The sequence below is a fragment of the Corylus avellana genome, chromosome 10 (genome assembly GCF_965113065.1).
Source record: "Corylus avellana chromosome 10, dhCorAvel1.hap1.2, whole genome shotgun sequence".
Classification (NCBI taxonomy): Eukaryota; Viridiplantae; Streptophyta; class Magnoliopsida; order Fagales; family Betulaceae; genus Corylus; species Corylus avellana.
In genome coordinates, this window is record NC_142499.1 from 22,464,135 (window position 1) to 22,477,332 (window position 13,198).

General features: G+C 30.0%; 1 protein-coding gene across 1 annotated transcript; it reads left to right on the forward strand.

Annotated features, from left to right (window-relative positions):
- Positions 1-5,218: 5,218 nt before the first annotated feature.
- On the forward strand, positions 5,219-7,139 carry LOC132191984 (cationic peroxidase 1). Its single transcript, XM_059607153.2, has 4 exons — positions 5,219-5,493; positions 5,974-6,156; positions 6,256-6,421; positions 6,517-7,139. The coding sequence occupies exons 1-4, from the start codon at positions 5,260-5,262 to the stop codon at positions 6,903-6,905; spliced, it is 972 nt and encodes a 323-aa protein (XP_059463136.2). The 5' UTR covers positions 5,219-5,259; the 3' UTR covers positions 6,906-7,139.
- The last annotated feature ends 6,059 nt before the right edge of the window (positions 7,140-13,198 follow it).

The window sequence follows — 13,198 nt, forward strand, 5'->3', positions numbered from 1 at the left end:
TAATTAACCACGTACACAGCAAGAAAAAGTTGAGTTGTGTGTGTGTGTGTGTGAAATGGATGTAGTTACATAGTGAATATTATAGTCATACTATTTAATATTTTGATATACAGCTGTTACATAATTAAAATAAATATTATATTTTTAATTATAATTGTTGATCTAACAATTGAATTAATGCACTGTCACATTATTAGATTATATGACAATCTTATAACAATTTATTAAATAGTATTTTTTATGAATACCAATTTATAGAATTAAGTTGATGATTTGTGATCACCATACGATAAAATCACTAAACTAAAAGAGGGGGAGGGAGCCAAGTCATAAAATAACAGTACTGCACCACCTTAGAATTGTTTGGATTCATTTGAATTTGTAATTTTAAAATATGAGATTTGAAAACACGATTTTCAAAAACTTAGTTAAAGCATTTGGTAAAATTGCAGTTTGACCTATAAAATTGTATTTTATTCTTGAAAATCGTGCATTTTAAAAAATCTACCCCTTTTTTGATATTTCAATTTTCAATTTTTTAAAAATACACTCCCAAACAACACATTGTGTTTGTCAAAAGGTTTAGATTCTTTTCAAGAATCTAAATGTCTAAGTTCAATAAGATCAAACTTAACAATTTATCTCGTTAAGTGTTTAAGAAATTATTCATGTAATAACAATGTAATATTGATTCTAAAATGTAGTTAAGAAAATTGCAAATTGAAGTTATGCTATTCAACTTCAAGTGATGTTTGCTTGAGAAAAACTTTCGAATGTGACATCAAGGTGGATTTTTCTTTTTTCTTTTTTTTGTGTGTGTTTTTAGGAATGTTTTGTATTTTTTTGTTTGTTAATGTTTTTATTTTGAGAACATGCATAAAACAAAAGACAAAATGCAATTTTTAACAAACACAACCACCCCTGGTAATTCTAACAAAGAAGTTATTGGAATGAAAAATATTAAGTACAAATTACTTAAAAGGATAAAAAAGAAAGAAAAAAAAAAGTACTTAAATCTATTATTTTCAAACAGAAAATGAAGAAATATGTTTTTCTTCCAGTCTAGAAAAGAAAAAAAAAATACATATATGTCTATTTTAATTTTGAAAAGATGATTTCCCATTTATGTAATTTTTTAAAATTTATTCACCAGTCTTGATTTGACAATTATATCAATCAACATATATACACTCCCACAGAAACAGTATAAAGTCAAAAATATACTTACTAAATTTGGAAGCACAGAAAATGGTTGAAATCTTCAAAAGAAAAATGAGTGGTGATTGTGAGAGAGCAATCATGAAAATTCTAGAGGATGTGATGGTGGTGGTGGTGGTGTGCTTAAGGTCAAGCTTCAATGGGTGTTTTCCAAAAGACAGTGAACCCCACTTCTTAAATGTCGTTCATTAAGGTCTCATTTTGTTGTGGACGGTGAAGTGGTGGTCCGACCATCTTTGAAATTTTAGTGAAGAGATAGATTGTCAATTATTCTTCAGCATGAAAGGAAAATTAGTCTATTCAAAAATGCTAATAAGAGAATGATCTAACTATCTCAATCCAAAAACCTCTTTATCATGGTTTAACTATAATTTATTGACGGTGAGAAGGTGGTCGGGCCAGCTCCAAAAGTCAATGAAAAGGTGGTAGACTATCCATTGAAGGTGAGAAAGAGCATTTGGAGTGATTCGACTATCCTTTTAACCTCATCACTTTTTAATTATATATTTAGTTTTTAATTTTAATTTTTTTTTATGTTTAGAAAACATTATTGATCTTTCACATGATTTAATAAACAAAAAAAATCTGACAAAAGAATTTGATTGAAAAAACTCAAAGATGGGGGAGCTTATTGGAAAAAATTAGAAACGAAGACGATGATTTTAGTATATTGTCCCTTCAATTTTTATTTATTTTTTGGTTTGAAAAAAGGTGTGATGAGTTAAGTTTGTAGGTATTGATTTATAGAGAAATAATAAAATATATTTTCTTAATTAACCATCTCTATATACTGAATGTATGAATTCACCATTAAATTTATGTAAGAACCACATGAATTCATAAATCTAATGATTGATCCATTAAATTTGTAAAAAAAATTTATTATAAGATAGTTAAAGGATGATTGTGTAACACGCCTCTTAATTTATGTATCTTGAAATATACGAGAACATCCGTTCTCAGGATCCCAAAGGGATTAAAGAGAGGGAGAGAGAGAGAGAGATCATTTATTAAGCTCAAGCTAGCTAGCTAGGAGGTATTCTGTAAGTTTTAATATACCTTAAATCCTAAATCATATAAGTGAAACCCTAATTCAACCCTTGAATACTATTTATCACCCTTAAAAAAAATACGAACATTCGTCAATGGATATATGCATGTTGTGACTTGGAGTGCATGCATGCAATATTCTTACTCGATCTCCAGCACTTTGTCTGCTGTCTCTGGTCTATATTTTCGGCCCATGAATTTGATTAATCATATTCGGCGTGTGACATTTCAATTATTGGCATTTTCTGCTTTTTAGTTCAACGTGTCTCACTCTTCTCCAATTATATGTTCTCCCCGCAGGTAACCACCTTGATTGACAAATGCAAACATAAATAATTAAATCAACCCTAAAAGACGAGCCCTTCTGTCATGCTAATCAAATGTTTAAAGCATGCCAGCAAACAATTACTACTACTTTAGCTACTCACAGCTGGTGCCCGCGGAAATTCTCCTCATGAAACACGAATAATACCCTAGCAAAGTATTAAATAAATATATTACGTATTAGGCTTTACTTGTTAAAGATAAGATTGAATTTAAAGATAAGATTGAATTTAAACAGAAATAAAAATATTAAAATATTAATTTAAATGATTAATTTTACGATGCAAATTAAAGTCCAAATATATGACAGCGGACTAATATGAATGCTAGTTACTTCTCGACCAAGTCTCTTTAAAAAAAAAAGAGAGTAAAATTAACCATAAGAGATTGTAGATTATTAAAAAATAGGGAAAACTTCAATATTTAACCTTCTGAATTTTTATTGTTTTTGTAATCACCTACTTAATTAATATTTAAAAATTTTCAATTTAGTGTATCTAATTTTAAAAAAGTTTGCAATGTTACCACTCCGTTATGATTCTCTATTAAATATAATCCTAACGGAAACCTTGAAAACAGGGGCGGAACTAAGATTTATAAAATGGGAGAATGAAATTTTTGTTTGGCTCCTTAGTACTTCTCATTATCCAAATCAACTTAATTGACCATCGACACGAACACATAGAAATTAATAAGCGATTGACCCATTAAACAGTAGTTCCAAAACAGCTAACAAAACTAGAAATATATTACAAACAATGTATTATAGATAAGTTCGGGGTCCTTTTCATTTCATTTTCAATATTCATTGAATCTACTTTTGATCATCTGAATCATATTAATAGTGATCACCCAATTTCCACGTACATATACCCCACTCGAATCAGATCAAAGCTTGCTACCAGAAGTCATTGTTTCCAATTTCTTCTTTATTAAACTCAATCATTTATATATATATATATATATATATATATATATATATATATATATAGAAAATTCAGCCAAAGTCTTAAATTGTTCAAGTTAATCTAATTGATATATGGCTAGTTTAGGTTTGTGATTTTTTTTCTATTCTACTAAATTAAACTTAAAATTACAAATATTGAGAAGAAAAAAGAGTTGAGATTATGTTAATAATTTAACCTAACAATTTCATTTATAATGTGTAAGTGCATTTATTATGCAGGATAAAAATATATATATATATATATATATCCTTTCATAATTAAAATCCATTTTGTCCCTAAAACGGCCGGCAGGCACAAGTCTAATGAAGACAGTTTCGATCTAGTCATTTCATAATTAAAAATTTATGTTATTATATTTAATGGTATAAATTATGCTACATTATTTAAAATCTTTAAATGGCACGAAAATACTCACATTCTTTTGACAAAATACTCACATTCTCTTCCGTTGATTTGGTATAAGGGTGGCTTAGAAGGGAAGTATTATTTTATTTTTAAGCAGTAGAAACCTTTGGTATATCCTTTTCTTTTCGTTATAAAACGAAGACCAATTAATATAGAAAATTATAAAATAATGCAGTGGCTATTGGCCAGCCCCAGTGCCCAGTGGTGCCTGAATTCATCCACTTAATTTGTCTTTTTGGCGCCGACACGTTTTTGCCTAAAGCACAGAGATCCACTTTCTTCGGTGATACTTTTCATACTTTAATTGAATCTTTGGAAACAATATTATAGAATTCGAAGAGCAGATCACGCCACGATCGAAAATGACTACCACCAAAGTTATAATGACTAATATATATATATATATATATATATATATATATATATATATATATATATATATTTTATTGTAATAGAATAGACATGTACATTATTTGCAAGAACTTTTTCTCCACCTACCTCTCACTCTCTCAGCTGTTTTATTTTATTTTAATTTTCAACTTTTATATAATTATGTATTTTTTATTACAAGTGACACATTCCGTTATCGTGACATGCTATTTCTTCAACTTTTTCTCTTTTTTAAAATTCACCATTGAATTAGTAAATTTTTTTTTTAAAAAAAATGAATGGACTTGGATGAAAGTTGAAACTTGTTTATTATTTTTACATACCATAAAAAACTAATTACAAATCAATATAATCATTTTTTTTTTTTGGTTTTGTTTTAAGATATATATTACAAGTCAATACTCGATTTTCTACTTAAACTATGTTCTCTAAACCAATCATTGAATTGAATCTCTGTTTTCTTTCTTGGAAGAAAATATCCAAAATGGGCATATTCTTTACAAAGTGTGAGAAGTGGAAGTATCTTCCGGGAAATGATGAAAGGGGTGACGACCAGTCAAATTTGTAGCAAATTCCAGCCAACCCACTGGATCTAGTGGATCTACCCATGAACCCACCCTTCTATCGACCCACTAACTTAAACAAATTACACAAGAAGACACCGCCTCACCACTCACCACTCACCACCGTCTCCCTTGAATCCTTGATATATGTATTACACACTTTTTTATTGTATTTTGTATTCTTTTAGCTCACAACGTTGAACTCAGACAATGCATGAGAAAATTTCATAAAAGTCAATGGTAGAGCACGTATATAAATACACCATAATCCTTCTGCCTAAACCACGCAGCAAAGCCAAAACCTTCTTCTTCTTCTTCTTCTTCTTAGGAAATCATTAGTCATGGCTAATTCCCATAGTTCCACCCCTTCCATTCCCACAACCACAAAATTAGTCTTCCTTTTATTCTCACTTGTTGTGGGAATGGCCTCTGCCCAGTTATCCTCTACTTTCTACGACACATCCTGCCCTAAAGCCCTTTCCACCATTAAAGCAGCTGTTGTCGCTGCTGTGGGCAAAGAGGCACGCATGGGCGCATCGTTGCTCCGTCTTCATTTTCATGACTGCTTCGTTCAAGCAAGTCATCTTATCTCTCTCGCTTCCTCCGTTTTTTTTTTTTTTTTTCTTTTCTCCTTCCTAATCAATATCTTATCTACAAATTAATGTCTGCATGCGTTGAGTTATGTCTGTGTGAGTGCATGTAGTGAATGTTTACCCCCCCCAAAAAAAAAAAAAAAAAAAAAAAAAAGGTGTTCTAACGTGGAATAAAGTTGAATGCTATATTCTTACAAAAAAAAAAAAAAAAAGTTGAATACGTACTATTTTTAGAGATATACTATATATCATTCTCTCAACCATCTTTCGACCATCTTTTTTTGTAAATCTAATGGATTCACCATTGATTTGTGGACTCATGTGGATTCTACAAAAATTTAATGGTAGATTCACCCATTCATTATAAAGAGATGATTGAAAGATGGTTAAGAGAATGATTTTTAGCATTTCTTACTATTTTTATATTTTTGTTAACAATTTTGAATAACAATTTTGGAACAGGGATGTGATGCATCTGTACTATTGGATGGTAGCAGTGGAGAGAAATCAGCAGGGCCCAATGCTAATTCACTAAGGGGATTCGATGTAATAGACACCATCAAAACTCAATTGGAGAGTGCATGCGCTGGTATTGTGTCTTGTGCTGACATCTTAACCGTAGCCGCCAGGGACTCTGTTGTCGCTGTAAGAAAAAAGAAAACTTCCAATTGCTTTCTACGTTATATAAATCATATTATTTTGGTGTAATTTTCCTCAGAATTAATATTGAATTGATTAATTCAGCTGGGTGGACCGAGCTGGGTAGTTCCATTGGGCAGAAGAGACTCCACCACCTCAAGTCAAAGTGCTGCTAATACCGACCTCCCTGCTCCAACACTGGATCTTGCTGACCTTATCACTGCCTTCTCAAACAAGGGTTTCACTACCAAAGAAATGGTGGCTCTCTCAGGTGTGTTAAATCACCAAAATCCGAATTTTACCCAAAAACTTTATCTGATATAAAAAGATCTTAACCCATTTTGCTTTCGTGTTAAATTTGTTTAGGATCTCACTCAATAGGGCAAGCTAGGTGCATAACCTTCCGGACCAGGGCATACAACGAAACTAACATAGATGCCACGTACAAAACATCACTACAATCGCAATGTCCAAGCACCGGAGGAGACGACAATCTTTCCCCTCTTGACGTCACAACTCCGAATACCTTTGACAATGCTTATTTCACCAACTTGAAAAGTAATAAGGGTCTGTTACACTCGGATCAACAGCTCTTTACGACTGGAGGTTCCACAAATGCTCAAGTCAATACTTACAGCGCCAACTCGGCAACTTTCCGAACAGATTTTGCCAATGCCATGATAAAGATGGGGAACCTTAGCCCACTCACCGGCACCAGCGGCCAGATCAGAAAAAACTGTCGGACAATCAACTAAGTCAATGTACTCAGGATATTAGTCTGTGTGTTCAAGAATAACGGTGTTCGTTATTATATGAAAGACGCGGATTGCTTAGAGGAAAAAAAACAAAAAATAATGAAGGTCACGGATTGACAATCTTATATTATATATCCCGGCATCGTTCGTTCAAGTGGAATGATCGATGAATTATATATATTAGATTCAAATCTTGCCAAGTGTACTTCGTATTTGAAATGTGTAATTTGAAGAAATTGCAATGTTAAAACGTAGTCAATGCGTATTATTGTGAATCATAAAAGCTTAAGAATTGAGAAAATAAAATTAAGTCGGATGAATTAGAATATCTAAAGAGGTACATATGTAAGCATCAAGTAAACCAAATTCGGAGACATATGAATGAAAAATATTATTTAGCACATTTAGGGTCAGTTTGAAATTGCGATATCAATAAGTGCGATTTTAAAAATTGTGTTTTAAAAAATTGCATTTTTTGGAAGTTACTTTTTAAAATTGCAAAGGTGTTTAGTAAAACATGTTAAAATTTTTTTATTTTTTATTTATTTTTTATCAAATATACGTTATGCGAAATCGTGATTTTAGTTTAAATTCGTGTTTTTTTCAAATAAGCACCACCAATAGCATACTTATAGAAATCACAGATTTTTTTTCCTATTTTAGATTAAGTGTTTTTTAAATCGCAATGTCAAACACTTGACGTTTTATAATGTCTTTTAAAAATCGTAATTATTCTTGCGAAATCGCAATCCCAAACGCACCCTTGATAAAGGGCTTATAGAAATCTCAAAATTAAAGATGACATGATTTGTCAATTCCAAAGTCTCTGATTAGCAAAAGCTCTAGGCTATAGCTACCGAATAGTCACTGCAAAAATAAAAGAAAAATAAAAAATAATAATAAAAATTGCACGATTCAATAAATCTTTAATTTGGGGGCAGTTTCATCTTAGTCCCAAACTAATAATTTTTTTTTTTTTTTTTTGTAAAGTAATAGTGGATGAAGAATGTAGATAAACGCGAAATAAATGCCAAAATGCAAAGAAAGCATTCATATATGATGCTAAATGAGAGAGAGAGAGAGAGAGAGAGAGAGAGACATTTGTTAATAAAACTCCAAGGATGGAGAGATATTAATTTGTTAATAAAAATCCAACGAGAGAGAGATATTTGTTAATAAAAATCGAACTTATATGAAATTACAATTTGTATTTTTCGTCTCTCTCAAGGAGGTAGTCACTTTCAAGTTTCAACAACTTCAATATAATTTTTTTTTTTTAAAAAAAAAAGAAATGAGTAGATAAACTTTGTGGGACTAAAAAATATTAAAAAATATGGGCGTGCATCACGCCCGTGTTTTCTCTATCATCACTCTCCGCTCAATATTGTACTCCGGTAGAATATAAGTCAAATACTAATTTTATTTTATATTTTTGAAAGATACTAATTTTATTATTTGTTATAAGATTTGACATAAAATATTAAATTTAGAAAGCGGTGATATAAAATTAACACCATAGACCATTAACTTGAACAAAAACGTACAAGAAGACGCCGCCTCTCGGCCAGTACAACTGTACAAGTCAATGGTAGAGCACGTACATTTATAAATACACGAGAGCTCTCATGTGCCTTAACCACGTACACAGCAAGAAAAGGTTGAGTTGTGTTAATTGTGTGTGTGAAATACAGGTAGTTACATAGTAAATATTATAGTCATACTATTTAATATATTGATATACAGCTGTTATATAATTAAAATAAATATTGTATTTTTAATTACAATTGTTGATCTAACAATTAAATTGCACTGTAACATTATCAGATTATATGACAATCTTATAACAATTTATTAAATAGCATTTTTTTACGAATACCAACATAGAGAAGTTGATGATTTGGGATCACCATACGATAAAATCACTAGAAAAGAGGGGGAGGGAGACAAGTCATAAAATAACAGTACTGCACCGCCTTAGAATTGTTTGGATTCATTTGAATTTGCAATTTTAAAATATGAGATTTGAAAACACGATTTTTAAAAACTTAGTTAAAGCGTTTGGTAAAATCGCAGTTTGACCTATAAAATTGTAGTTTATTCTTTAAAATCGTGCATTTTTAAAAATGTACCCTTTTTTTTTTATATATTTCAAATTTCAATTTTTTAAAAACACACTCCCTAACAACACATTGTGTTTGTCAAAAGGTTTAGATTCTTTTCATGAATCTAAATGTCTAAGTTCAACAAGAACTTAACAATTTATCTCGTTAAGTGTTAGAAATTATTCATGTAATAACAATGTAATATTGGTTCTAAAAGGTAAATTATGCAATTTGTCTAAGTTCAACTTCAAGTGATGTTTTCTTGAGAAAACTTTGGAATGTGACATCAAGGTGGATTTTTCTTTTTTTCTTTTTTGTGTGTTTTTAGGAATGTTTTGTATTTTTTTTTTTTTTTGTTAATGTTTTTATTTTGAGAACATAAAACAAAAGACAAAATGCAATTTTTAACAAACACAACCTCCCCTAGTAATTCTAACAAAGAAGTTATTGGAATGAAAAATATTAAGTACAAATTACTTAAAAGGATAAAAAAGAAAGGAAAAAAAAAGTACTTAAATCTATTATTTTCAAACAGAAAATGAAGAAATATGTTTTTCTTCCAGTCTAGAAAAGAGAAGAAAAAAATACATATATGTCTATTTTAATTTTGAAAAGATGATTTCCCATTTATGTAATTTTTTAAAATTTATTCACAAGTCAGATTTTGATTTGACAATTATATCAATCAACATATATACACTCCCACAGAAACTGTATAAAGTCAAAAATATACTTACTTCTTTAGATGCCAGTTTGACTGGACTGACCCAAGTAAACTAACTTTCTGTACGTTTCTTTTGCCTTTCCGGCACCGCCCCCACAGTGTTGGAAGCCATCCGCGCGTTTTTCAAACTTGACTGCTATGCGAGAAAAACGTTTCTCAGCTCAGATTCAGAAAACCAGAATTCTCAGCGGCCATCCTTTGATTTCAAACACGATTGCTAATTTGCTGTGCGATAAATGCATAATCCAGCCCTCTACCTCGCGAAAATAACAAGAGTAATGCTAGAACCTCCTAAATATGACATGATTTTTTAAATTATTATTGAATTTGAGATGATTATTATTAAATTTTGTGAAGTAAAAGAGTAAATGTGGGTTTTTATTTTCAATTTTCTTTTTTTTTAAAAAAAAAATAAATTAATGTCTTGCTTAAGAATATATTTATAAAATTTATAAAAATATGAGAGACATTTTACTGATTAGTTATTTGAGTTAACGAAAAATAGTAACAATAACATATGATTGAAAAGGGGTGACACATCATACGTTAAATAGTTACAATTTTTGAATCTTTAGAAAAACATTGCAAAATGTGTAATAATTTGGAGATATGTGTAGTTTCTCTAATTTTCTTTCTACCCTTTTTTTTTTTTTTTTTCACTAGAGAGAAATTAAGTCTAGATAGCACTGTGGCTTTGTGGCCCATAAAATTAAGTCAACTCAAACGACAAGTTGTCTACGAAAGTAATTATCGAAGCTTCCGAAACACAAACAGGTTCGTTATGAATATATTCATGTTCTTTTTGGACCTCCATACAAAATTTTCACTCAAAAAGAGAAACCCTCAAAAATGAAATTACCATATACATATATATAGTCCAGAGATATAGAGATTTAGAATTATAAATTAAAAAAATAAAATTTTGTAAAAATGAATTAGTTCTTTAGAATTTGAGTTTATCTAAATTAACATCTAACGTATACAAAGAGCTTAATTAAAAATTTGAGCTCCCATGGGACCGATCCACCGATTAACATCATGGTTTATGAACGCTGCTTCACACGTCCAAAGTCAAAAAGCAAGAGATGCGCTTGAAAATTATGTATAGACAAGACAACAAACAACAGTAGTAGATAAAGATATATGGACATGCAGAATCAAAAGATGTTTGGCCCTTTTTATTCCTTTTTCACCCAAATATTAATCTAATTCATTATGCTTTTAGGAATCTTCCTATATATCTACCTTAACAGAAAGAGACGAAGATAAGCAATTGGAAGCATAAGCCTCATTTCAATTTTTATAGATTTCCTTTTCAACTAAGATTACCTACCTAGCTGTTCAAATAATTGAATGACCACCACTGATCACTATTTATTAAAATATTTTTTACCATTTTATATGGCTTTTAAATTTTGGGAAAGTATTTTACTCCGGCAATTTTAATTTATTCTATAGGCTTTTAAAATGCTAATTTTTAATTAAGTTTTAATTTGATTACATCATAATCAAACCAATGACATTCTAATTATTGGCATTATGGCTTTTTAGTTGAACACGTCTACCTCCTCCTTCCCATCTGCATGTGTAGCCCCCGCAGGTGTCACAATTATCACACACAATGAATAATTACAACCTACGTAGAAGATCCTTCGAGTACCAACAGAAGAAGAGCTTCTTTAAATCTCATTCAATTTTAAAAGTATGATTTTTTTTTTTTAAAAAAAAAAAAAGAAATCATTTGAAATAAACTAATTTGGCATTCTCTAAACCAAGATAACACCAACGGAAGCAAAAGTGTGACCCTAGATTTGGTTCCCTTACCATTACTTAAATATTAAAAAAAAAAAAAAAAAAAATCTCTCTTTCCTTTGAAACAATATTTAAATAGTTTATCTTCTCTCTATCTTTGTCCTTGCATTTAATTTTAAAAAATATTTAAATATTATAGAAAAAATGATAATAGAAGCTATATATTGTAGAGCTTATTTGAATAAAGAAACCAAAAGTAATTTGATTCCCATATTTAAGGAAAATCTAAGAAAAACCGTCCCTACAATTTCATTTTTATGTGTTGGAGCATGTAGGTTCTGAGTAATGCTAGGCAGAAGTCACTTTTATGTCTCTCTTGTATCGCTAAAAAAATGATGTGGTTTCTAAAATCATCATTGACATTATGATTGATTATTATTAAATTTTGATCAAATAGTAATTTTAAAAGTTATCACATTCTTAGAGTAACACAAGAGTTACTTTTAGAATTAATCTGTTGGTTCTATATAAACTTTTTCATATTTGATATTCAAAGTTTTAGTAATTTAAACAATAAAATTTTCATATCATCCGGCACGAAAATATTCGCATTCTTTTGACAAAATCTTCTGAATTTGTTGATCTGGTACAAGGGTGGCTTAGAGCATTCCCAACAGACTTCCTATAAGGGAGTTTGTTCCCTATGTGTAAAAAATATGTCCAAAAAATTTGCAAAAAATGTTTCACAGCAGACTCCTTAAATGAGCCTCAACCATGAGGATCGCTACAGTGGAACTCAAAATATAATGTTTCGCTATTGCAATCATCATGATTATTAAAATTAAAAAAAAAACGTTTTTCTCCTTTCTCTACTCTCTCCTCTCTCTTCTTACAATTCTCTCTCCTCTTATATATATAATATAATTTTTTTAAAAAAAAAACATATATTTTAATGATATAGAGAATAATGAAGGGAAGCTATTAGTGTATTTTGATATAGGGAAGCAAAAAGTAGTTTGAATTCTTAAATGTAAGAAAAATGACAAAAAAGCTGCCGAGAATACTCTTAAAAGGGAAGTATTATTTTATTTTTAAGCAGTTGAAACCTTTGCTATATCCTTTTCTTTTCGTTATAAAACGAAGACCAATTAATATAGAAAATTATAAAATAATGCAGTGGCCATTGGCCAGCCACGTACAGTGCCCCGAGTGGTGCCTGAATTCGTCAACTTAATTGTCTTTTTGGCGCCGACACCTTTTTGCCTCAAGCATAGAGATCCACTTTCTTCCGTGATGCTTTTCATACTTTGATTGAGTCTTTGGAAACAATATTATAGAATTCGCAGAGCAGATCACGCCACGAAAATGACTGCCACCAAAGTTATATTGACTAATGTATATATCTTTTTATTGTAATAGAATAGAAATGTACATTATTTGCAAGAACTTTTTCTCCACCCACCTCTCACAGATCTCTCAGCTTTTTTATTTTATTTTAATTTTAAATTTTTTTATATAATTATGTATTTTTTATTACGAGAGACATGCTATTTCTTCAACTTTTGCTCTTTTTTAAAATTTACCATTGAATTCGTAAATTTTTTTAAAAAATGAATGGACTTGGATGAAAGTCGATACTTGTTTATTATTTTTACATACCATAAAACACTAATTACAAATCAATATAATCATTTTGCATTTTTTTTTTTTAAAGA